General features: G+C 61.0%; 1 protein-coding gene across 9 annotated transcripts in view; it reads left to right on the forward strand.

Annotated features, from left to right (window-relative positions):
* PTPRF (protein tyrosine phosphatase receptor type F) overlaps nt 1-24,653 on the forward strand; it is an 84,327-nt gene that overhangs the window by 47,982 nt on the left and 11,692 nt on the right. For 5 of the 9 annotated variants that reach the window (XM_086383824.1, XM_086383848.1, XM_086383813.1 and 2 more), the window contains 15 exons: nt 5,573-5,842; nt 7,358-7,939; nt 8,154-8,290; nt 8,732-8,876; nt 12,314-12,619; nt 13,298-13,491; nt 16,447-16,473; nt 17,777-17,894; nt 17,974-18,552; nt 19,220-19,317; nt 19,479-19,732; nt 19,829-19,922; nt 20,478-20,696; nt 20,973-21,127; nt 23,650-23,765. In XM_086383824.1, the coding sequence (XP_086239950.1) occupies nt 5,573-5,842; nt 7,358-7,939; nt 8,154-8,290; nt 8,732-8,876; nt 12,314-12,619; nt 13,298-13,491; nt 16,447-16,473; nt 17,777-17,894; nt 17,974-18,552; nt 19,220-19,317; nt 19,479-19,732; nt 19,829-19,922; nt 20,478-20,696; nt 20,973-21,127; nt 23,650-23,765 (3,294 nt within the window). The remainder of the gene's footprint in view (nt 1-5,572; nt 5,843-7,357; nt 7,940-8,153; nt 8,291-8,731; nt 8,877-12,313; nt 12,620-13,297; nt 13,492-16,446; nt 16,474-17,776; nt 17,895-17,973; nt 18,553-19,219; nt 19,318-19,478; nt 19,733-19,828; nt 19,923-20,477; nt 20,697-20,972; nt 21,128-23,649; nt 23,766-24,653) is intronic. The other 4 variants (XM_086383846.1, XM_086383868.1, XM_086383828.1 and 1 more) reach the window with 1 other exon arrangement.

Genomic DNA, 24,653 nt, shown 5'->3' on the forward strand with positions numbered 1-24,653 from the left:
CTGTGTGGGCAGATGAAGGTTGGCCTGTTTTTACTCTCTCTGTGTTTCTCCTTGTCTTTTTTTTATTCCCTCCTCATCCTCATCGCACTCTGCCATCAACCCAAACTCTCATCTCTCAGATCAGCGAGAAGGTTGGTCCTTTTCACTTCTTATCCATCTACAGTTCGTCCATCGACGGGATGCCCCCGTCAGTAGGGACCAGAGGGCTCGGTCAGCTCTTCGGGCTCACCCCAGTCAGGCCTGCCCACCCGTCAGGCTCTGCACTCCCATTGTTCGAGCCGGCAGGCGGGCAGGACCAGGGGTGGGTGGGCAGGTCCCCCTGCCCCGCATGTTTCTGCTGCTTGGGTCCCTGACCACCCCACGTGTCTGCATGTCCCCTTAGCTGGGCTCCCCTGCTGGGGAGGTTGGGTGGGCACGGTGCATGGCACAAGACTGGGCCCTGCCTTTGTGCCCAGGCCAGGCCAGCTGTCTGCTCCAGGTGGAGCTCAGAAGTGGTTGTGGGCTCTGCAAGAGCTGTAGGGCTTTATGTGCACCTGTGAGGCCTTCCACAGTTCCCCCCATCCCCCCTGCTTAAAATCCACATTTGCTAGCGCTCAGCTGAAACCATTGGGAAAATGAAGGGGAAGGCTAATCTAGAATGAGCTCACCCCTCAAGATCCTGCGGCCCAGGGTGAACGTCCTCCAGGGTCTGCACTATCCTTGAGCACCTCCCCGAAGCTGGACGGACAGCAGCCATGCTGTGCCCACCGAGCTTAGTGTCGGGCAAAGGGTGAGTGGCGTCACCTTGGCTCACTGAGGAAGCGTCCCATTGACTGGTCTCTTCCCTCTCCAGTGAGATCCAGGTGAGGGCCTTCCCACCTGGTCCAAGCTTCCCACCTTCTCCCAGACAGCTGGCATTTCCCCAGCCCCGCACTGGGTGCTGGGCATCATTTGACCAGGAGCTCGCATCTGACCGAGCAGTCAGCTGCTGCCTAGAGCCATGTGTGAGCCTCGCAGCAGCCCTAGCATGGCCGTGGGTCGGGGAGGGCTTCCCGGAGACCTCGCAGCACCCCATTCCAGAGCAGTCTCACACCCTCAGGGCCAGGCCCCTACTCCTCGCCCTCAGTCCAACAGCAGGGGCCGAGGGGCAAGGACACAGGCGGCAGTCCTTCCTGTGTCCCTTGGTCTGAGCCGTCAGAGGAGGCACTCCCGTCCACTGGGCGAAGCCCCAGGGAGCAGACCCGGGCCACCTGGTGTCCTGTGCATTCTCTTTGTGGGTTGGGTTTCCTCCACGAGGAGAGGGAGCCTGTCGGGAGGAGGACTGCAGCCTTGGCTCAGAAACCAGCCCTGAGCATCATCATATGCACTCCTGAGCTCTGGGGCATTTCAGTTACACCGTTTCGCTGACCGGGCAAATCTGCCTGGGGCGAGTTCAGAAAACGGTCATCAGCAGAGAGAGCCCAGCCTGCCACCGCCTCCCCCTGGGCCCCTCCCCCGCCCTCCCGGTCCCTTGTCCCTTCTCCTTTTACCATTCCATGGTTCCACCAAAAATAATATTTAATGGGAAGGCAGAAATGAGTTTCTAAATATTCCAGGGGGGATTTGCCGTGCTGGTAATTTGTTTGGTGCTGATAATTACATCTTACATTTTTCCAGCTTTACTTAAAACTGTGTGCCGAGTGCGCTGGCATTTAATTACTGCTCTGCGGCAGCCACAAGGTTATTTATTAAAGAGTTATTTTATCTTGATACGGTGGATCCTGCCCCTTATCCCCTCCTTAATGTTGTGTTATTTTCATCAGAGAAATTTCCGCAAGTGAATGCCGATTGCGGGGCTGCCTCCCCCCTGCGATTAGGCTGTCACTCCACTGAATGCCGATGCCTCCAGGCGCCGCACCGCCCTATTATAGGGGGTTGTCAGCTCAAATAATTAGACTTAAAAGTTACAGCTGAAATACAATCCAGAAATGGCAAGGCCCTGTTTTGGAAATTGTCTATAAAATGTCAGCAGTAAGGATGCTCGGGGAACAGTAATAGACCGTCATTGTTGGAGCTCAGGATTAGACCCTAGGTGCGTTTTTTCCCCGGCCCTGGTTTTTCCTTCCCTGCTGTTGCTGCTGTCAGTAGACCCGAGTCCAGGGCGAGTCCTGCCCCTTCTGGAGGCCTCGTGTCAGTGACTGCAGGGAGGCACCAGCCACTCCTGGCGCTTGGGACAGCGGGGTGACCATCCAGAACTCGGGACTCCACAGATACTCAGGGTCCCAGGAAGTGGTCACTTGCCTCTGTTACCCCCACCTTCTCTCTGTAGTCCTAGCCCCTACACCGTGGGGAAGATGAGTCTGCTCTGCGGCAAACCTGTCCAGGCTCTTTGTGTTGGCTGAAGCCCAGCAGGCCTGTGAAGGGACGTGCCCTGCTGGAGCGTGCCATCCAGGAGTCCCTGGGCTTGAGGCCCTGCCCTGGTGCTAGGGGTGATCCTAAGGCTCACCTCTGACCTCTCACTCATCCTTAGCCCCTGGGGTTCTCCCTTCCACTTGCATCTGGAAGGGGGGAATTTAAAAATAAAAACAAACCCTTCTCAATGTTAGTTCCCCAAGGGCCCTTATTTCCTAATAGTGGCGAGAACACCTTGTCCTCCGGGACTGTTTGAGGTAAAGACCGGTCAGTTTTCTTCACAGCTTAGGTTGAGACCTAAGGTTTATCCACCAATGACCTACTTCCTTCCCCTGGGGCTCTTTGTTCTCATGTCCAGGGACCTGATCGGGTCCCAAGATTCTGCCACTGACCACCGTCAAGCTGGCAGGTGTGTCCCTGACACAGGCTTGAGGCCCATCCTCATGCCAACTGGAGAGTGTTTCTCCCGGCAGCCTCAAGAGACCCAGAAGCTTCTTCATGGAGCCGCCTGGGTCTCTCTTTTCACCCTGTGAGCCAGGGCTCAAAGGGCCCTGAGCTTTTCATCCCACGGACCTGCTTCCAGTACGTGTATAAACACGTCCCTGAGTGTCAGCTGTCAGTTCCCGCCTCTTTAACTGGGAGGTGCCGGCATCCACAGCGTGGAAACCCGCAGCCCAGAGGAGGTGCCCGAGAGTGGTTCTCTTCCCCCCAGACCCATTTGGATGCCCATGAACAAGGAGGAGATGGGGAAGCCACTGGCAGAGAGGAGAGGCAAGGACAGAGTTGGTCAGTTAGGACCGTGGAGCCTTTTTGCCTTAGCCAGGCTACAGAGGGGAGAGGCGAGGAGAGAGTTGGTCAGTTAGTGAGCCTTTTTGCTTTAGCCAGGCTACATCTCCACCAGCGGGCATGCCGCTCCTCATGACCTGTGCCCCAGGTTCAGCACCAGAGCCCAGGGAGTGCCTGCACCATGTCCGAGCCTCCCAGCCTTTTGCTGTTTGTGGGGAGCGCTCAAAGGAAGCTCTTTGTCGTGGCTTTCTCCTGCCAGCCGTGCCCCCGGGGTCCACCTGTGCCCCTGCCGCACAGCACTGCTCTGCCACCCAGTGCAGACTCCCGGCTTTAGGACAGATGACAGAAGCCCACTTCTATCAGCTTAACGCCAAACATGGAAACTCTTGTCTTACAAAACTGAAAGTAGAGAAGTAGATTTGGCGTCAGGCACGGCTGGATCCAGGTGTTTAAACAGTTCGGTCAGGCATTCTTCTGTCTCTGTCTCTACCTCTGCTCTCCTCAGTAGCTCCTTTGTTCTCAAGCAGGTCCTGTCGAGTATTGTGAAAGGTGGTCCCCAGCCTCCCACCCCCCAGGTTAGAGACCAGAAGTGGAGAGGAAAAGCCACGTGTCTTAATAGTTTTCGCAAAAGGCCAAAGGTTCTACCTCTCGAGCCACATCTGGGTCACATAGCCCATGAACCAAAAATGGGGGCTGAGATGGTTCTCCTAAGAAGATGGGGATGCCAGTTCTGGGAGGAGACACGCTGACACCACAGTGAGCGCGGGGCACCGAGGGAAGTAGACGCGGCCCCTGGCGCTGGCTGTGGCACTGGCGGTGCTTTGGCTCTGACTGGAGGCCTCAGAGGGAGGCAGTGTGGGTACAGTTGAGGCTGAGTAAAATGAGGGCTGAGGAGTCATTCAAAGCTCGGTGCGAGAGTTTTTAACTGGGCAGGTAACGTGAACAGATAAGGATTTGTGCCGGCTGTTTGTGGAGGGCCAGTGACCGGGTCGGGGGATGACCAGAGCAGGAGGAGCAATGGAGAACACAGCACAGCAATCCAGGGAAGGATGGTGGCTTGGACTTTGGAAGTGGCATTCACCTGTGGACTTGGCAAGAAATTAGAGTGTTGGAAAGCTATCTTAGGTGGTGCTTTAGCAGGACCTGGTGATATGCTGGATGTCTGGTCTGTGGGTTGCAGCTTTGACCTCTGTGTAATGAGGTCACAGGTTGGACCAGGTGGTGTCTGCAGTTACTTCCAGCTCTGATTCCATGCTTTTGGGCTGAGCGAGCAGCAGTCTGGCATCTGTGGTGGAGGTGTTCCCGATGTAGCACCATGGGTCCTTTGCATGCCTGGGCTCCCCAGCAAGGACCCTCAGAGACCTGCACCCTGAGTGATGCCCTCTGGGTCTAATCTTAGCCTCGCTGCCTGCCTTCTTCAACCCTGCGTGTAGGGGTGCCCAGGAAGGACACACCCCAGCCTCTGCCCACCAACTGCATGCCCTGTTTGCATGCCAAGCATGTCTGCCCATGGCTAGGTTTTGCTTGCCTTCCCTCCTTCTGCATGTTCCGAATGTCTTTACCAAGCTCGAGACTTTGGCAGGCGGGGTGGGAGGGGGGTCCAGGCTGCACCTTGAACTGAGAAGCGCAGAACAGCTTCTTTCCCGGGGAGCCCAAGGTTGGAGGTTGTGGCCAGGCACAGCCACCCTCCCCCTTGAGACCCTGTCCATTGGTGCCGAAAGCCGTCTGCTTGGCACCCTCATCATGTTACTGCCATCGTCATGCCCATCCTGCCCGCGGACCACGTCCCTGGCCCGCCCAGAACTCTGGCCCCTGTCCAGTCCCTCCTGGAAGCAGCCCCTCCTCTTGGGTTCTCAGGCTCTGCCAGGCTGAGGTCCTGGGAGGTGGTCCTGCTGCTGCCCTCATCTCTTCCCCGGGGATCACAGCCTGGAGGTGGAGGCAGTGGCCTCAGAGAAGGTGGCCACATCACTTCCGGGCTGACCCTCTGCCCTGCCCGAGTCCTGCTCTGAGGACCCTCCACCCTAGGGTGTCTGGATCTCTCGCACTAGTGCCCCAGCTAGCCCTGCTGGAGACCCTCCTTGGTGGGGGCAGGGGTGGGAGCAGGTAGAGGTGGGCACTGGAGAGCAACCTGGGATGTGGCCCCTACAGGCCTTGCACTGATTCCCCTGTAATCCTGGGCCTCAGTTTCCTAGGCTGTAAAACGGGAGCTTGGTTGCAGAATCTCTCGTGTTCCAGACATTCCCTGAGAGCGGGGGCTATTCTGGCCCCAAAGCAGAATGGGTGGGGGTCAGCCAGGGCCCAGGAACCCCACCCCTTGGCTCTGACGAGAGGGGCTTCTTGGACGAGGGGCCCCTGCCCTTCCACCCGCACACGTGCCCTGCCCGGCCTGTGAGCGCCTCTCTCCCTCCTCCCGCAGTGCGCCGCGTGGCTCCGCGTTTCTCCATCCCTCCCAGCAGCCAGGAGGTGATGCCGGGCGGCAGCGTGAACCTGACGTGCGTCGCCGTTGGCGCACCCATGCCCTACGTGAAGTGGATGATGGGGGCCGAAGAGCTCACCAAGGAGGACGAGATGCCGGTCGGCCGCAATGTGCTGGAGCTCAGCAACGTGGTGCGCTCCGCCAACTACACTTGCGTGGCCATCTCCTCCCTGGGCATGATCGAGGCCACGGCCCAGGTCACCGTGAAAGGTGAGCCTCACTGGTGTGCTGGCCATGGCCCGTGGCCTTCCCTGGACTGGGCGGGGAAGGGGGGCATGACTGCCGGGAGATGGGTGGGGCTGAGGGTTGTTACCCTGCTGGTGCCTGGCCCTGGGGGTCCTCCTGGCCCTCAGTGGTGGACAGAAGGCTTTCTGTCAGAAACTGGCTTAAATATTTGAGCTAACAGGTGCTAGGTCCCTGCGGGGCAGATGCCGTGCTGGTTAGGAAGCACAGGTTATATTGTTCAGGTGGCGTCACCCTGGCAAATAGATTCTCTTGTTGTTCCCATTTTATAAGTTAGGAAACTGAGGCACAGAGTTACAGGGAAGTAAATGATGGAGCAGGGACTTGAACCCTGGGGGTCTGAATCCACCACACACCCCTCTAACCATAGAACTGGACCCTCAGCTTTCCCAGCCTCCCAGAAAGAAGGATGGGAAACAGTAGCCAAGGCAGGTGGGTTCTCTCTGCCCTGGCCCTAGGACAGCCACATGTAGATCAGACTCCTTGGGGCGCTCTGCTTCCAGTCTTCCCTCTGATAACACCCCCATTCTGCAGCGTGAGTCCTCTGTTTAACAGAGCAGCATCACATTATAGAAGGGAGAAACACCCTGCGGTGGCTTCTGACTGCTTTTAAGATAAAGACCAGGATCCGCACTGCTGTGACCTGAGCAGGCTGACAGTCCCAAGTGTCACCTGCTCTCACCCCACCCTTGCTGTCACTGGCTCCACCTCGCTCTCCAGGTCTCAGTCCTGGGAAGCTTTCCCCAATCACCCCATTCAGGGACACCCTGGACTTTTCTCCATCTCAGCACCCTGCTTTCTGCTGCATTACACATACCAGAGCCACGATCATTGCTCGCTGATCGCGTCTCTCTCGCACTGGTGTATGAACCCCATGAGCGCAGCGACGTGACCGTGTAACAGCGCGTCCTCAGCCCTAGCGCAGTGCCTGGCGCCCCAGCAGCACTCAGTTTGTGAGTGCCTGTTGTTCGGGGATTGGCTGTGGACCTGGGACTTCTCCCCTCCTTTTGAGCCAAGCCATGGTGTCCGTGGGGCCAGCAGCCCCATCCGTCTCTCTCAAATCCAGGATCATTCCCTGAGGAAATCCCTTCCCTCTCCCCGCCCCTGTTACACACACTTGCCAATGGGTGAGCCCAGATGCACTGCAGAGGCCTGTGTGTCTCCCATCTGCACGGGCCCAGGCAGGCCACCTCTGGGTCCGTTTGCTCAATGAGCCACCAGGGCTGGTGTGAGGTCCAGGGAGTCCTAGAAGTGACTTAGGTGGACACCGAGTGACCCAAGGCCCCTGCAGGCACTGACGGGCCTGGCCACCAGCCCCCGCTACCAGACCTCAGTGGTCACCGAGGGCTTTTCAGGCGATTCTTTGCAGGGGAGGGCTGTGGGGGTGGGGTCAACCACACTCTGGTTGGATGAACCCCAGGGCAAGGTCAGCTCCTGGGGTCATGACCTCAGGCAGCCCTAAGCCTTCCACTTTGTCCCCAGCCCTGCCGAAGCCTCCAATTGACCTTGTGGTGACAGAGACAACTGCCACCAGCGTCACTCTGACCTGGGACTCTGGGAACTCAGAGCCTGTATCCTACTATGGCATCCAGTACCGCCCAGCGGGCGCGGAGGGCCCCTTCCAGGAGGTGGACGGCGTGGCCACCACCCGCTACAGCATCGGCGGCCTGAGCCCTTTCTCAGAGTATGCTTTCCGCGTGCTGGCGGTGAACAGCATCGGGCGCGGGCCGCCCAGCGAGGCGGTGCGGGCGCGCACGGGGGAGCAGGCGCCCTCCAGCCCCCCGCGCCGCGTGCAGGCACGCATGCTAAGCGCCAGCACCATGCTGGTGCAGTGGGAGCCGCCCGAGGAGCCTAACGGCCTGGTGCGGGGATACCGCGTCTACTACACCCCCGACTCCCGCCGCCCTCTGAGCGCCTGGCACAAGCACAACACAGACGCCGGGCTCCTCACCACTGTGGGCAGCCTGCTGCCTGGCATCACCTACAGCCTGCGTGTGCTGGCCTTCACCGCCGTGGGCGACGGCCCCCCCAGCCCCACCATCCAGGTCAAGACGCAGCAGGGAGGTAGGCGCAGGCCAGGCTGGATGGTACCCCCCTCCCTCGGGCCATGAGCCGGGGGGTGGTGGGGGCGGTCTTTGGGATGATGAAAGCCCGTATCTGCACACACAGCCGCTGGGGAGGCAGGGTGGGGGTTGGGTGAGGCCCTGCCTCCTTCCGCTGGGGGCCCCTGCCCTTGGGGGATTGGCGAGGCTGACGGCGCCTGGCTGGGGTATTGCAGTGCCTGCCCAGCCCGCGGACTTCCAGGCCGAGGCGGACTCAGACACCAGGATCCAGCTCTCGTGGCTGCTGCCCCCGCAGGAGCGGATCGTCAAGTATGAGCTGGTGTACTGGGCGGCAGAGGACGAGGGCCAGCAGGTGAACACCCAGCAGTGTGGAGGGAGGGGGGCTGCTCCCGGTCCTGGGGGTCCGTGCTGGGCTCTCCTAGGCAGGCTTTCCTGGATTCTGGGGTCGTGGGGACACAGCCCCTTGAGGCTCTGGGACCCTTGCTGGCCTGTGTGGTTCTGTAGTCTTTGTCACCCCTGTGCTGGGGACAGAGCTCCTAAGTCCGTCCTGGGTCTCCTCGGCTCTGTGGCTCTCATGGCACCAGCAGAGCCCTCAAGTTCCCCAGGCCACCATGTCCGTGGTGTTCCCATGCCCATGTGGTCAGTGAGGTGCCCTTGCATGGGCCACGTGGCCACATGGCAGGGAACCAGCCCTGCAGCTACAGTGGGTCCACAGGGATCAGTCCGTGTTGGGGGTGACCTCTGAGTGACCTTTGAGGTCAGGGTGGTCAGTGAGTGCTCTTTGCTCTTCCAGCACAAGGTGACCTTCGACCCCACGTCCTCCTATACCGTAGAGGACCTAAAGCCCGACACACTGTACCGCTTCCAGCTGGCCGCCCGCTCTGAGCTGGGGGTGGGAGTCTTCACCCCCACCATTGAGGCTCGCACAGCACAGTCCAGTAAGTGTCTCCCAGAGCCACGGCTGCTACAGCTGGGCGGGTGTACACACATGTGCACCCTTTCCCCTCGACCAGGCGGGTGGTCAGTTCCGCTGGGCCCTGGGCTCAGTCTGGATCCCAAGTGAGGGACAGGTAAGTGCCCTCTAGTCTGCATCCGGGCGGCTGCTGCCCTCGCTGCTCCCTGCCCACCTCCTGCCTTCCCTCAGCCCTGCCCCCGCCCAGGTAAGTTCTGTGTGTCCTCCCCCACCCGCTCTGTGCTGGTCACATTAGCCCGCAGCCACCCTCCATCGAGGCACCGCTGTGCTCGCTGTGTTTCCGAGCTGCTCCAGCGGCGTCTTCCCTCCTGTATCCCCACATCTCATCTCCCTGTTACCCATATTCCTGCCTCCTGCCCCCTCCACGAGAGTCCCTGTGAGCCAGGCAGTCTCACTGAGCCAGCCGCACGGGGGGAGATGAGGCCGCACCGGGGCCGTGTGGCACTCGCATGTTGGACTGTGCATGAGGCTGTGTGTGTACGCATTTAGGAGTGCTGCGTGCAACTGTGTTCCTGCGTGAGACTGATGCTGTGAGTGTGTCCATGTCTGAGCACCCAGCTGTGCAGCCCCTGAAGGTGTCTGTCACTGTGGCTGGGTCTGGGTGTGTCCATTGGCTGTTCTTAGGATTGGGACCCAACCAGTGTGTCTCAGGGTGTCTGGCTCTCTGCACCTCTCCCTCCCGGCGACAGATTGCGAGCCCATGGGCTCTCTACTCACATGGCCACAGTGAGCCATCATCTGTGAGGTGGCCTGTGATAATGGGGCCAAGTATGTGTGGCTGGTTGGGGTCGTGGCATTGAGACGGCACGTGTGATGACATGTCATGGTCCTGTGAGGCCCCTTTTGTCACATGGGATTGTGTGAATGTGCCGTGTGTGACTTGGTGTTCCTGGATTCATCCTACAAGCACCTGCCACACTCCTGCCGGGGCCCATGCACCCTGCTGGGAGTAGCACAACCATGACGTGGCCTCTGCCCACGGGGGTCCTTGTCTAGTGGGGAAGACAGATATTAAACCCACAATTACCCAAATGAGCTTTTAATTATATTTGTGTAAAGTGCCGTGGAGGAAACAAACAGTGGAGAGAAGATGTGACGGGAAGCTGGTGTTATCTGAGGGGTCAAAGGGGCTTCCTTGGGTGACACGGAAGCCCTAGGCAGGGGGTCAGCAGGTGCCAGAGACCTTGAAGCAGGAAGGCGCCTGGTTGTGGTCAGGGTGAGCAGCCAGCCAGTATGGCCAGAGCAGCCCCCTGACGACAGCATCAGGGCTTTGGGGACAGGAAACAGTAGAGCTGCCTAGCTAAGGGTGAGAATGCGCGGAACAGCCCAACAGCACGCTGGAGACGGGAGGCGGTGTGCGTCGTTCTAGGTAAGTGGTGGCGGCTTAGGGGAGCTGGAGGTGGGGGTCGGGGGTGGTTTTGAGAGCTGTCTGGGATCCCGCTGGCCAGACTTCGTGACAGATTAGGTGTGGGGGTGGGCTAAGGGAGGGGGTGCCTCGGGTGCAGCCTTGTACATGGTGTGCAGACCTGGGAGGAGAGTGGTGCCACTCACTCCCTGGGATGGGAAGTGAGACAGAAGCAGGCACGAGCGGCACGCCTGGTGCAGAGGCCCCCAGGCTCGGGAAGCTGTGTGCCATCCGGGCGCTGATGCTTGGCGGGTGGCCGGGATCCAGAGCTGGGGCTGGAGTTCAACTGAGAAGGAGGACCAGGGATGGGAGGGACTCCAGGAGACGGCGGTGTCTTGGAGGTCAGAAGAAGAGAGTTTCAAGAAGGAGACCAGATGTTGCTGCTGAGTGGTCAGGGCCAGAGCGTGACCACTGGGTGTAGTAATACGCAGGGGTGGACCTGGCGTGAGGGGCTGAAGCCGACTGGCGACCCAGGAGGCTTGTGTGGGAAACACGGAGGTAGAGACAGAGGCTTAGCTGAGAAAGGGGACACCGCAGCTGGTGCAGTAGGGGAGGCTGTGGGGCCAAGGATGGGATGTAGGAAGACTAAGATGGGGAAATCTTGAGCACACATAAACGTCATTGGAAATGTGTCCACGAGAAGTAGACAGTGCGGAAAAGAGGATAGTTGGCACCTTGGGAAGTGAGGAAGAGGGCAGAGCACGGGCAAGGGGAGAGACTGGCCTTGGACAGGAAGGTACTCCCTTCCTTCCTGGGGTGGGGGAAGGAGAAACCCGCAGCCAAAGCTGGCCGGTTGGTGGGTTTGGTACCGAGAGCTGAAGGAGCTGCTGTCGGGAGGTCTTGGTTTTCTCTGCAGAGTAGGAGATGGGATTATCTGCCGAGAGGAAGGGAGGTTTGAGGAGCGTGGAGGAGGTGGAAGGTGTTTTACGTCAAGCGGCGTGGTAGGGGGTGGCGGGCAGAGAGCAGAGGCCAGCCGACAAGCGTGGATCGTCCCGGGAGCCATGGGCACTCACAGGGCTCTCACCAGCCTTGGCAGGTTCTTCTACCTGCCCCGTGTGCTGCCTTGAAGGGGGTGGGGGATGGGGTCATTCAGAACCTGCCGCAGGCTAGGCAGGAGCTCAGAGTTTGGCGTGTTGGTATGAGTGGTGAGCGTCTAAGCTGAATAGCAAGGGCAGTGAGGATGGTAGGTCAGCAGATGGGGACCCTGGGGCTGCAGGGCAGGCAGTGGGCTGGGGACCCTGAGCAGCTGAGCTGGGCCATGAGGCGAGGGCCTGTCAGGGGGTGTTGGAGGCCAGTTATAGAGAGAGTGGCAGTGTCTGGGGCAGGACGCCCTCAGTGCAGGGAGGAGAAGGCTCTGAAGGTGAGGGACTTGGGAGCCAGTGGGTTGAGGGGCTGCTGGCATCCTGGGCAGGGTGGTGACAGAACTCACGATGAGAACACCCCCGTGATGACAGCGGAGTTCTCAGTGGGACTGGGGTCTGGGAATGATGAGTGAGGGCCCCTCTGATGGGTCCTTTCCCTTAGACTGCTCCGGGGGCTTTGCACCTTGGCCATAGACACCCTGTCCAGGCAGACACAGGCTCAGGCCGCCTCGCGCCACAAGAGCCATCAGGTCACTTGTCCTGAGAAGGGGAGAGCTGTGGGCACAGCCATGAGTGGTTGTAGGCGTGAGCAGGGATGAGGGTGGCATGGCCTCTGTTGCTTGTGTGTGTCTGATGCCGTGTGTGTTTCGTATGAGACAGTGGATGTGTGAGGCGCTGCGTTAGAGGCCTGCGTGTGTGTCTGTGTGCGTGTGTGGAGAGCCTGTGGTCCGGCGGGAGAGCTGGGCTGTCTGGTGGCCAGTGGCGGCAGCTTGCCTGGAGGGGCCCCGGGAATAACCACGCCACCCCCCCGGGGAGTAGCCCGCCTGGGTGAGTCTCCGTCCTCCGTGACCGGTCGCTGTGCCTGTGGCCCCCCACCCTCCATCTGCCTGCTTCCCCCCCATTTGTCTCCCCCAGCCCCCTCCGCACCCCCCCAGAAGGTGACGTGTGTGAGCGTGGGCTCCACCACCGTCCGGGTAAGTTGGGTCCCGCCGCCGGCCGACAGCCGCAACGGCGTCATCACCCAGTACTCGGTGGCCTACGAGGCGGTGGACGGCGAGGACCGTGGGCGGCACGTGGTGGACGGCATCGGCCGCGAGCACTCCAGCTGGGACCTGGTGGGCCTGGAGAAGTGGACGGAGTACCGGGTGTGGGTGCGGGCGCACACGGACGTGGGCCCCGGCCCCGAGAGCAGCCCGGTGCTGGTCCGCACCGACGAGGACGGTAGGCAGCACTGGGGATAGGCGAGGGGAGGGGCGGGGGACAGGAGAGCTGCCTGCTACGGGTGAGGATGCACGGGACAGCCCAGCAGGACGCTGCAGGCAGGAGAGGCTGTGCCTCGGTCTAGGCAAGAGGTGTCCCCACCGGACACCCAGGGCTCAGCCTCCCGAGCGCCTCTGAGGGACTCCCCATCTTCCCAGTACAGGCTTAATGGCCCCGCCTGGGGAGATGGAGCTCGTGGGACAGCCTGTGCCTGAATCCCAGCCCCGGAGCTCCCCAGGCAGGGGAGCCTCAAAAGGCTGAGGCCAAAGAGGGCGAGAATCAGAGAGACTGGTTCTGGAGACACTAGTGAGGCTCACCTCACTAGATGTCAGGGTGACGCGGGGCCCAGAGGAGACAGCACAGATTGTGCTGACTTGGGCAGGTCGAAGGCCTGGTGCCCCACCTCCCACCTTGGTCCTCCTCCCCACCGAGTGAGGCAGTCCTGGGCCCAAGGGCTGCAGAGTCCCAGGCTCTTCCCCGTGCAGGTGGAGGGAGCCCTCCACGTTCCTCTGCAGGACAGACAGTCTAAGGCAACCGCATCAGGGGCAGTGGGGTGCGGAGGCATGGCACTGCAGCTGTGCTGTGCCTGCCTGACTTCCTTCTCCACGCACCTGACTTCCTCCTCCTTCTGGTCCTCAGTGCCCAGTGGGCCACCGCGGAAGGTGGAGGTGGAGCCGCTCAACTCCACTGCCGTGCGCGTCTCCTGGAAGCTGCCCGTCCCCAGCAAGCAGCATGGCCAGATCCGCGGCTACCAGGTCACCTACGTGCGGCTAGAGAATGGCGAGCCCCGCGGCGCCCCCATCATCCAGGACGTCATGCTGGCCGAGGCCCAGGTGTGCCCCCGGGAGGTGGTGGGGTCGGCAGGCAGGCGGGCGAGACCATCACATTCCACTTCCTCTTTGGAACCCAGGTTCGCTCCCCTCCCCTGCCTGCTCTCAGAGGGCCGGTGACACCAAGACATGCTGTGGCATTTGGGGAAGCGCTGAGACCAGGAGGTTAGGGCCAGCTGCCAGGATCACTCCCTTCTCTGTCTTGGGTCTGCCTGAGCTGTCCCAACCCAGGCTTGGCCAGCCCCACCTGCCCTGGTGGCAGTCCCAGCCTGGCAGTCACCTCAGTGGCTCAGCCACTGGTGCCAGCAGTGCAGAGCTCTGTCGGCACGCACCCAGGCCTCAGCCCAACACTCCAAGCTCTCCTTGGCGGCTCGCAGGAAATGCACCCGCTGTCTGTTAGGCTGGGTTTTCGAGCTGTGCCTTCCTCCTCTCACAGCCAGGGCGGTCACCTCCCCCATTTGGCTGTTGTCCTGGCAGAGTTCCGTGAATCGGGCCAGGCTGATGTTTGCTCTCAAGGGCTGGGCTTACGGCCCGTCTCACTCACACCTCTACACCCTTCCGTCCTCAGGGGATGGTGCTTCTGCCCAGGAGCTTGGGGTGAGGTTCCTGGGGTATTCTCAGCACTGTTTGGCTATCCAGGAGAACCTGGGGCACTGGGAGACTGGGCGAGCGGGCCAGAACTTCCCAGGAAGGGGTGGCTAAGCTCAGATATGAGACCAGGTCTCAGGATTCCTGGGAAAGGCCTGTAATTGCTATCATAACTTCCCTCCCCACATAGTCTGTTGAAGATTCACGACACCTAGCGGCGTGTCTGTGCTGAAGGGCTTTCTGTCCAGAATCAGGGCTGTGAGGGGGTGGAGCCTGACTTACCCCCAGAATGCAACCCCCCGCCCCGGCCCCCGGTCTGGCTCTTCACACCACCCCTGTCCCGCAGGCTGGGATCAGACTGGTGTCCTTCGTGCCGCACTTAGGGTTGGACTCACCCACAGGCAGGCAGGGCTTTCGTGTCTCCAGCTCCGGCTGGCTTCAGTTTTCTGCCCAGAGGCCACGCTGTTCCTCCTCTGGGCCTACCCAGCACTAAGGGAGCAGGGGGGAGAAGGCGGGCCTGTGACTACATTCCTGGGGCAGGTTGAGGGCTCTTCCTGGAGCCTCGGTGGGTGGACACACCCACCCAGAAGCATCCCGGGAATGGGGAATGGGCTCCCTCCGGCCCTGCCGCCCCAGGAGACCAGCAGCACAGCTGCAGCCACTGCGGCTCCAGAGAAGCTGCTTCTCTTCGGGTGCCCCCTTCTGGTCCCGAGTGGTTAGAAGGGAGCTGGGCCGGAGGACGCAGGGCACTGTCCTCTTGGTCTCAGATCTCCTGTGACAGGAGGTAAACATGCGCCCGAGCTCTAGGGAAGCCGAATGAAGGTGGAGGACCCGCCTTTGTATCCCCTGACACCCGGACTGGGTCATTGTGCTCCAGGCCAGGAGGTGAGCAGATGGGGCCTGGTCCCCAGCCTGGCCACAGGGCCCAGCTGTCCCCCGAGTGCCTGGTCAAGGACATCACAGCCTGTCCTTCCCCACAGCACCATCTGCTCAGCCCAGGCCTCATCAGTGGCGTGCGTGCCCCCCACGACTGTTTGGCCAGACTTGTCTCCCTTCATGTGTGTGTCCCCATCTCCAGTCTGTTTCTCGTGGCCGCTGACTCCACCTCCCTGTCTCTTTTTTTCCCTGTGGTCTGTTTTTCCTTCCTCTCTGTTTCTGTCTCTCCCTCTCGCTGACTGCATTTTCATCTGTCTGTTCTCTTCTCTCCTGTGATCCCTTCCGTGCTCTGGCCCTGTGTTTTGCCTCAATCTGTTTCTCTTTCCCTTCGTGTCTCTCAGTCTCCCCCTTGCAAGGCCCTCCACACCTATGCCTGGCTTGGATAGCAAAGGCAACCCCCATCCCCCTAGGCAAGGAACCTAGAGCAGGGCTGGGCCCAGGCACACCTTAGAAAGTGGCCGAGGCCAGGAGGGACGGCCGAGGGCCTCCTCCCATATCTTGTCCCACACTCCTTGCAAGGACTTTCAAGACAGCTTCCCAGAACAGGAGCAACTGGGATTGCTGGACAGAGATCAGACCAGCACTGTGAGGCGGTTGGGCCAGAGGACCCCATGGTCGGGGGATGACATGGCCCCGCTTCCTGTGCTGTGCTGGACAGCTCTCAACCCCCAGCCCTCCAGTGCCCCAGAACCTTCCTCCCTCCACCCTCCATGCACCACAGCCTGGAGAAGAACATATTGAGAATCAGCAGCAGCAGTAGCGCCAGCCCAGATCTGTGCCTTCCTATCTTGATGTTCAGGTATCCTGGGAAGGAACTGGGTCTTTCCCAGTGCCCGTAGGGCAGGGTCCAGACTCTGAACTTGGCACTCATGGCCTCTGTCATCTTGCTGACCAGTCTGCCCCGCCCCTTCCAGCCACAGCATAGCTTCTGCTGTTCCTGGGACAACATCACTTGCCTAGAGCACACTGCAAAATCTGTCTTCCCAAGTGGGATGCTTCTGAGAGTAAAAGATGTTGTGAGTAATCATACCAGGACAGCAAGCTTAGACCAGGACTGTTTCCAGCAAACCAGTACAGCCACTTCTGTGTACAATACAGCACTTCCGTGTCTCCCCACCCCTCTGCCTGAGCTGTAGGACCCACCCCCTCAAGTCTGGCAGCCTCTCCCTCTAAGCACCTCCAGGCGGCGCCCTCCGACCCCTCAATGTCAGGGAGCCCTGTTGCTCTGGCCCTCTGCCCTCCAGGTCTCCCCTCCTCAACCTTGATGCCCCCAGCTGGGCCTGTGAGGCAGGGGCTGGGATCTTTGGATGGCGAGTGGTCCTGGGGTGCCACCCCTCTGGCTCGTGCCTGCCACCAGCCTTCCCCCAACCAGGCCCTCTCAGGGTCAGAGTCCTTCACATCCTGTCTCCCTTTCTCTCCCCGTCCCGCGGTCAGTGGCAGCCAGAGGAGTCCGAGGACTATGTAAGTAAGAGGTGTGCGAGCGCGGGCAAGACCTGGGTTAGGCTGGGCTCGTGGGACACTCCCCCTCCCCCGCCTCTCCTCCCAGCCTGAGCCGCCAAGATCCACAGGGCACCAGCCACATCTGGAGAAAATTGGCGTTTACGCCAAGCCCCGAGCTGAGCAGTGATTGGCATTTTCTCTAATCCTTACTTCTCGCCTGTCAAGCAGCAATTTCAGACCAGTGTTCAAGATTGACCGGGCCCTGGCCCTTGCTCTGGCCAGATGGGGATGGAGTTAAATCCGATCCTGATCGTTAGGCCTTATTGATCCCTGGAGTGAAAAATCACCTGCTCCAGGTCCAGGCTGGGAGGCGGGTCTCGGGGCTGGGTTCCGGCATCGGTGTGTTCTGGAGCCCCAGCCCTGGGAGACCCTCCAGCCAGGGCAGAAGGGGCCTGCGAGGGTTTGGTGGCCGCTGCAGTGGCCCCACCCGAGGCTCAGAGCTGGAGGGACGCCAGGGCTGGTGGTGACAGCTCTGTCTCCACTGCGCGGTGGTCCCCTTCCTCTTCCCACTGTTCCTTCTGTGTGGTGTGGCTTGGCCTCCCATGGTGTTTTTCCGCATGTCTCTGGAAATGATGCCTTGGCTGGAAATGGGCATGTGGGCAGGGCCTGCCAAGGCAGGGGGACACTGCCCTGGCTGACTTTTCAGGCGTCACTGGAGACAGTGTGCTCCCCAGGGTTGGGGGGTTCCCTGTCCTCTTCATCTCTCTTCCCTGCCCCAGCAAGCTTTGCAAGGCATACGGTGCTCACAGAGCCAGGGCCTGGATGGGGACAGGAGGGGTCCTACTCAGTGCTGCAGGGTGGTGCCTCGGCCCACCCTTCACTTCCCTCTGGTGTGCGTGTGCATGCGTTAGTGTCTACAGGTGGCCCTCTGCCTGTGGGTGCAGGAGGAGCCGCAGGCTGCATGGGTGTGCGTGCCAAGAGCCGAGCGAGGTGCTACGTGCGAGCGAGGCTGTCTGCCCTGTGTGTCACGTGTGCCCGGACCTCACGAGGTGTCATTCACAGTACAATGCAGTGAAGGAACAGTGTGGCCCTTTGTTCTTGTCTGAAAGGAAGAATGAGCAGCTTGTCTGCCTCAGGCTTGTGGCTCCCCGGAAAGGCTGGGTCCTCCTGGGCACACATCCACCTGCCTGTACTGCCTCCCGCAGAGTCCAGCACCGCACAGCCCCCCTCCCAAGACCTCTGGCCCACGTGCCTGGGGTGGCTGGCCCGGTCTGGTCCCTCCTTGCTCTCCTGTGATGGGAATGGGCCCCTCCTCCTCCTTTAGGAAACCACCATCAGCGGCCTGACCCCGGAGACCACCTACTCCATCACCGTGGCTGCCTACACCACCAAGGGGGACGGTGCCCGCAGCAAGCCCAAAATTGTCACGACCACGGGGGCAGGTGAGTGAGGCTTTGGGGTCAGAGCTGAGGGCGGGGCCGAGAGGAGGGCAGGGCCAGAGCCCAGTGCGTGGTTGTTCAGTCCCAGGACGGCCCACCATGATGGTCAGCACCACGGCCATGAACACGGCGCTGCTCCAGTGGCACCCGCCCAAGGAGCTGCCCGGGGAGCTCCTGGGCTACCAGCTGCAGTACCGCCGAGCCGACGAGGCGCGGCCCAGCACCATCGATTTTGGCAAGGACGACCAGCACTTTACGGTCACTGGCCTGCACAAAGGGGCCACCTACATCTTCCGGCTCACTGCCAAGAACCGGGCTGGCCTGGGCGAGGAGTTCGAGAAGGAAATCACGACCCCCGAGGACGTGCCCAGCGGTTTCCCCCAAAATCTGCGCGTGATAGGGCTGACCACATCTACCACGGAACTGATCTGGGACCCCCCAGTGCTGGCGGAGAGGAACGGGCGCATCACCAACTACACCGTGGTGTACCGTGACATCAACAGCCAGCAGGAGCTTCAGAACGTCACTGCTGACACCCACCTGACGCTCTCCGGCCTCAAGCCAGACACCACTTACGACATCAAGGTCCGCGCACGCACCAGCAAGGGCGCCGGCCCGCTCAGCCCCAGCATCCAGTCCCGGACCATGCCCGTGGAGCAAGGTGTGTGCTGCGGGCACGTGGCTACGCCTGGGGACCTCTGCTCTCCTTGACTCACTGACCTCTGGCGACTGTGAGCCACCAACCTCTGGTGTGTGACACTCCAATCTCTCATGACCATGATCACTAACCTCTAGTGAACAGGCGCCACATTCTCTGTGTGTGGCCTCTGACCTCTGCTGTCCTTGGCCTACTGACCTCTGCTGGGCAACTCCAATCTCTCGTGACCTTGACCCACTGATCTCTCATGACTGCATCACTGCTCTTGGGTATGCAACACTAACCTCTTGGGGCCACGACCCCCTGACCTCTAGTGAACACGGTCCACTGTGCTCTGGTGCGCGGCCACATGGCTTCTCGTGACCGAGTCCCACTGACCTCTGGTCACTCTGACCTGCTGTCTGTAAGCTCCAGCTTCACCCGTGCCCTTCTGGAGAGCCTGACCACGGGTCCTGTGGCTTCTGCCCCACTCGGTTCTCACCATGAGGAAGAGCTGGGACTGGGAGCTGAACTGTGTGCAGTGGAAGCTGGCGGGAGTGGGGGTTCTGGCCCTCTGCAGCCATCCCTAATCCCCTGCCCCCCCCAATCTCTTCCCAGCGGGGAGCCCTCCAGGCCCGGTTATCCCCCTTAGGCAGTCAGAGGTGACTGTTCTCCCCTTACATCCCAACAGTGTTTGCCAAGAACTTCCGTGTGGAGGCTGCAATGAAGACATCTGTGCTGCTCAGCTGGGAGGTGCCCGACTCCTACAAGTCAGCAGTGCCCTTCAGGGTAGGTGGGGCCGGCTGGCCCGGCACACGCAGTCCTGCTGCGGGGCCCACGTTGCAGTCCCTGCCTGCGAGTCTGTGTTCACAAAGCTCTGTCCCGCAGGCCTGGGAGGGGGCCCCTCACCCGAACACGCCACCTGCGCCCCCGCTTCCCTTCCCGTGCAGATCCTGTACAATGGGCAGAGCGTGGAGGTGGACGGGCACTCCATGCGGAAGCTGATTGCAGACCTGCAGCCCAACACCGAATACTCATTTGTGCTGATGAACCGTGGCAGCAGCGCGGGGGGCCTGCAACACCTCGTGTCCATCCGCACGGCCCCCGACCTCCTGCCGCACAAGCCACTGCCAGCCTCGGCCTACATCGAGGACGGCCGCTTCACCCTCACCATGCCCCGCGTGCAGGAACCCGCACTGGTCAGGTGTGCAGACACGTCTCCGGGGGCTGCGGGGAAGAGGGCGGGGCTGGCCATGCAAAGCCAGGGGAGGACGGTCCTGACTCTCCTCTGCCCACCCAGGTGGTTCTACATCATGGTGGTGCCCATTGACCGCATGGGAGGGAGCATGCTGGCGCCACAGTGGAGCACGCCTGAGGAGCTGGAGCTGGACGAGGTGCCTGGGGACCCGGCCAGGGCAGCCCTGATGGCAGTCCCATTGCGCTGGTTGGCTGTGCCCCGGGGACTCCCCCCAAACTGGAATTATTTTCTGATTGGCAGCCTGCCCGCGTCTCTGAGGAGACGCACTCTGAGCTGGCTCCTGGGAGCTTTCAGAGAACTCCTGGGGGGCTTACAGAGACCTCCCCAGAGGGGTTTGTGGAGGATCCCCTGGGGTGCGAAGTGGCAGAGACATCTCTCAGATCTAACGACTCTCAGGCCCTGTGAGCCTCACAGTCTCCCAGGGTTTAGAGGCCACAGACGGGCTCGAGTGGAACCCCAGCAGTGGTGGGCAGCCAGCCCTCTCTGGTGAGGGTGAGGGGCAGGTTACCCAGAGGGCCCCTTCTTAGCAGGTTGGCTGGGAGGAATGGCACCGCCTGCTGGTGTCCGGCGTGGCTCTACATGGACAGTGAGTCAGGCCGGGCTCAGGCCCCTAACACGGAAGGTGAGCCTAGCCTCAGCCCAGGAGCGTGTGCTCCAAGGCCCCTGTGTGACTCCTGTGCTCTGCTGCCAGCTGCTGGAGGCCATCGAGCAGGGCGGCGAGGAGCGGCTGCGGCGCCGGCGGCAGACGGAGCGGCTGAAGCCATACGTGGCCGCTCAGGTGGACGTTCTCCCGGAGACCTTCACCTTGGGGGACAAGAAGAACTATCAAGGCTTCTACAACCGGCCGCTGTCTCCAGACCTGAGCTACCAGTGCTTTGTGCTCGCCTCCCTGAAGGAACCCGTGGACCAGGTCTACCCGAGACCCCAGGCCTGACCAGACACCCCCAGACCGTCTCAGACACCCCAGAGGCCCCAGACCTGCACTGAGGTCTCAGGGCACTAACCCCTGGGATGCAGAAGGCCAATCCGACCTGGCCCTAGGGGCTCAGTGAGCTGACCAGGCCCAGGTCAACCTCTTAGTTCCGGGAGACCTGGTCCAGAGCCCTTTCTCCAGGAGTGGGGGTTGGAGGATGGGCAGTCTTACCCCGGGGCTCACCCGCTCTGCTGTTCCTCCACTGGGTCACAGAAGCGCTATGCCTGCAGCCCCTACTCCGATGAGATCGTGGTCCAGGTGACACCAGCCCAGCAGCAGGAGGAACCCGAGCTGCTGTGGGTGACGGGCCCCGTCCTGGCAGTCATTCTCATCGTCCTCATTGTCATCGCCATTCTCCTGTTCAAGAGGTGAGCGCTCTGGTGGACGGCCACCTGCCCGTGGACCCCCAGGCCTGCCCTGGCTAGATACATGCAGGCCGGGGCAGCCACGCCGGCCTGCAGCCCAGGGTGCACGCTCCTGGGCTTTGAGGGGAGCCAGGAGAGCGAAGCAGTGTGTGTGCACACCCACTGGTGTGAGCCTGGGTGTGATGAGCAGCCGCGCACCTTCACAAAGGATCTGTTCGGGTACATCCCTGGGGCATGTCCGTCTGTCTGTCTCTGTGGTTTGGTGGATGTGAACCTGTCTGTCTCTCAGCTTCAAAACACCACCTTCTCCTGGCCCCCTACCTTCAGTATCCCCTCTGCCACCAGCCCTAGATGACTCCCAGCCTGACTCCCCTGCCCAGGCCTTGAGAGGTCCAGACCCAGCTCCAGGTCCATGTGCCCACGGACACTGACTTGACAGACGTTTATTAAGTTCCCACTGTGACCACAGCATCCACAGCTGTCCCAGACAGAGGGTGTCTTGACCGTTCCCACAGCTCTCCCCGCAGGGTCCCTGTCACAGGGGATGGGCCCCCCTGCCCCCCCCACCCAGTTACTAACCAGAAATCCAGGTGTCACCCTCCCCCCTCCCCCCTCCCACTTCCCCCCAGTCTCTCGTGAATGTCACTTGACCTGCCCCCCACCCCACCGTGAGCTCCCCATGAGGTAAGGCACACGCACGTGGCACGCCTCAGTCCTGCCTCTCGCAGCTGCGGCCTCCGCCTCTTCTCACCGTGCCCGTTCCTCTCTGTCCTCCTCCCAGCCTGAAGGGTATTTGCAAAGATTTACTTTGTCACCCTCAATATAAAACTTCTCAGCTTTAACTAGAGAGTTTTATAGCCTGTCTGCAGCCTGACGGTCCATCAGATGCCTGGCTGCTCTGGCCCCTGCCGCCAGCCCTACGTCATCGCTGAACTAATGCAGTTCCCGGCCGGCCTGGCCTGCGCCCCTCCACTGCACTCTTGTCCCCTCCTTGGAGACGCCTTTCCAGGCTCTGGTGCCACGAGGCTCTGCCAGGCCCCTCCCACTCCCTGCTCACACCGTCCCCCACTGAATGATGGTGCTGCCATGGGAACATCGCTGGGCCTGTTTCCAGCACCCAGCACAAGGCTGTCAGCGCGCACTTGTTGGACCTTGTGTCTGCACACAGGTGCACACCCGAGGGGGCCTGTGCCCAGCGCCCCGTCTCTCCCGGCCTTGGACCCTGACCCTTGACCCAGTGCCTGCTACCTGAAGTTAGCTCCTTCCTCCCAGGGTGAATAGGGACAAGCTCGCCTGGTTCAGGGCCGGAAGATCCCTGGGTGGGGACCTGAGGAGCGACTCCCACACCCACTCAAGCCCCCTCCACTGCCGTCTGGGTCCTGGTGTAGGCCAGGAGAGGTGACCCCCTCCCTGTGAAGGCCACGTGGGTGCCGTAGATCGGTCCGCAGTGTCCCCGTGTCATGAGAGGGCCTGAGCATGTGTGGCGGAAACAGTGACGGTTCCTTTCTTCTGTCCTTGCCTGTCTCTCGGGACCTAGTAAACAAGAAAGGTAGGAGTCCTTCCTTCTCTCTTCACACGCCTCCCCCTTCACTTCTTGTCCTCCTGCGCACTGCGGGCCCATCGGGGAGGGGCACTGCTTGGACCAGAAGCCTCCTGGCCTGCGGCTGTCTGGTCAGCTCAGCAGACGCCGGGGCCAGCTCTGTCACTCTCTCCACCTGTGCCCTGCACAGGGGGTGCCCCTTCTCAGGAGACAGGCTTAGCTCAGAACTCCGATGCTGCCCATGCATGCATAGGCCGACTCGGAACTCCCCAGAGCCTGCCCCCGGCTCCCAGGTGTCTGAGGTCACCGAAGCGCTGCAGGAGACAGAGCCTGGCCTGCGTGCGAGGAGCGCTGGCTGCAGGGCAGTGGGGAAGTGTGTGGTGCGTACTGACGCACACTTGCATAAGTTTCCTCCCCGACACAGCTGTGTCCACTGCGCAGAAGCCTTGGATACTTGTCAGCAGATGGACCCCACAGTCTGTCTTTGATCCTGTCCCTGTAGACTGGGGAGCCGAGGCCAGCGAGGGAAGACTGCCCAGCTAGGGAAACGCCTTCCCCTGCTGCTCTGTGCCTTTACCCTGATCCCGAGAGCCAGACAGCGGGAGCCCAGCTCTCTGTGATGTTTGCATATCTTATGTGTCGTTTGCATGTTTACTCCTGGTGGCTCCTGCTGCCTCAGCGTGGGGGTCTTGCGGACAGCAGCCACTGCCCAGCCGTGACCTGTCCCTGTGGGAAGGAGCTACCAGCCTCTGCGACCCCTTCCTTTCTTGCTGTGCTGGCCCACTGTCCACTCCCTACCCCTGCTCTCTCCCCATCCCACCCTGTGAGGCTGCTCTGGCCCTGGCTCCCCTGCACTCAGAGACCCCAGGCCGGGATGGGAGGGGCAGAGCTGTGGACACAGAGCTCTGGGGCAGCCAGCCATGCCACGTGTCTCTGTCCTCCGCCTGGACCTCGGTTCTCACCAACCACCCTTCTGCCTGTCCAGGAAAAGGACCCACTCCCCATCGTCCAAGGATGAGCAGTCAATTGGGCTGAAAGACTCCTTGCTGGCCCACTCCTCCGACCCTGTGGAGATGCGGCGGCTCAACTACCAGACCCCAGGTAGGGTGGCTTCGCCAGCCTGCCTGCCCCGCCTGGGTGTGCCGGTCTCTGCCCAGGGATGCTGGCCTCACCCTGGCCCCCATTTCCTGTTCCTGCCTTCCACCCTTCTCCCTGAACCCATCGACTGTGATGAAGTGACCAAGGAACGCCTATATCCAGTGGCTGGACAGGCGCTGCAAGGCCTGGAAGCCTCAGTGGGTGGGGTGAAGCTCCTTAGACCCTGACCTGTCTTCAGTCAAGCCCTCCAAATATAGGTCCGGGATCTTCACAGAACCCACATCCCAGGCCCGGGGTGCCAGCCCCTGTACCTGCATTCTGACCCCTGCACCCAGAAGAGGGGTTTGTTGGGGAGGTGATGGCTCATCAGATCTTGTGGCAGGATGTGGGTGTCTGCACCTCACCCTTCCTGATGGCTGGGCCCAGATCTTCCGTGTGAGCCCTGGGACCCAGCACAAGACTTGGTGCCTGCCCCTCCTTCCCCACCACTGTCATGGGCTCTCTGGATGTCATTCCCTGTCTGCACCCCAGCAGACACAGCTCAGACTTCTTCCTGGGGGAGGCAGGGTCATTCCTCGGCTCCCAGGTGCTCTTTCCATCATGACACCTCTCGCCCTGGGCTGGGGTTGCCTCAGTGATAGTCTGAGCTCTGTGAAGCCAGGAATTGTCTTCGTCCTCCGCCATCTCTTGGGTTGTGCGCATGGTGGGTCTTGTTAGGTGCCTGTGAAACACACAGCTGAATGAACGAGTGAGCTATAGCACACACAGGGTTTGTGTGTGCACGAACTACTTAGCACTGAGTGCTGAATGACCGCACCATTTCATGGCTGGAAACAACAGCAATGATGTTAGTCTCACAGCTTTTATGAGTCAGAGATTCAGACAGGAGCA

Source organism: Bos grunniens, chromosome 3 (genome assembly GCF_055505025.1).
Source record: "Bos grunniens cultivar Pamir isolate PY7600 chromosome 3, Bosgru_T2T1.0, whole genome shotgun sequence".
Taxonomy (NCBI): Eukaryota; Metazoa; Chordata; class Mammalia; order Artiodactyla; family Bovidae; genus Bos; species Bos grunniens.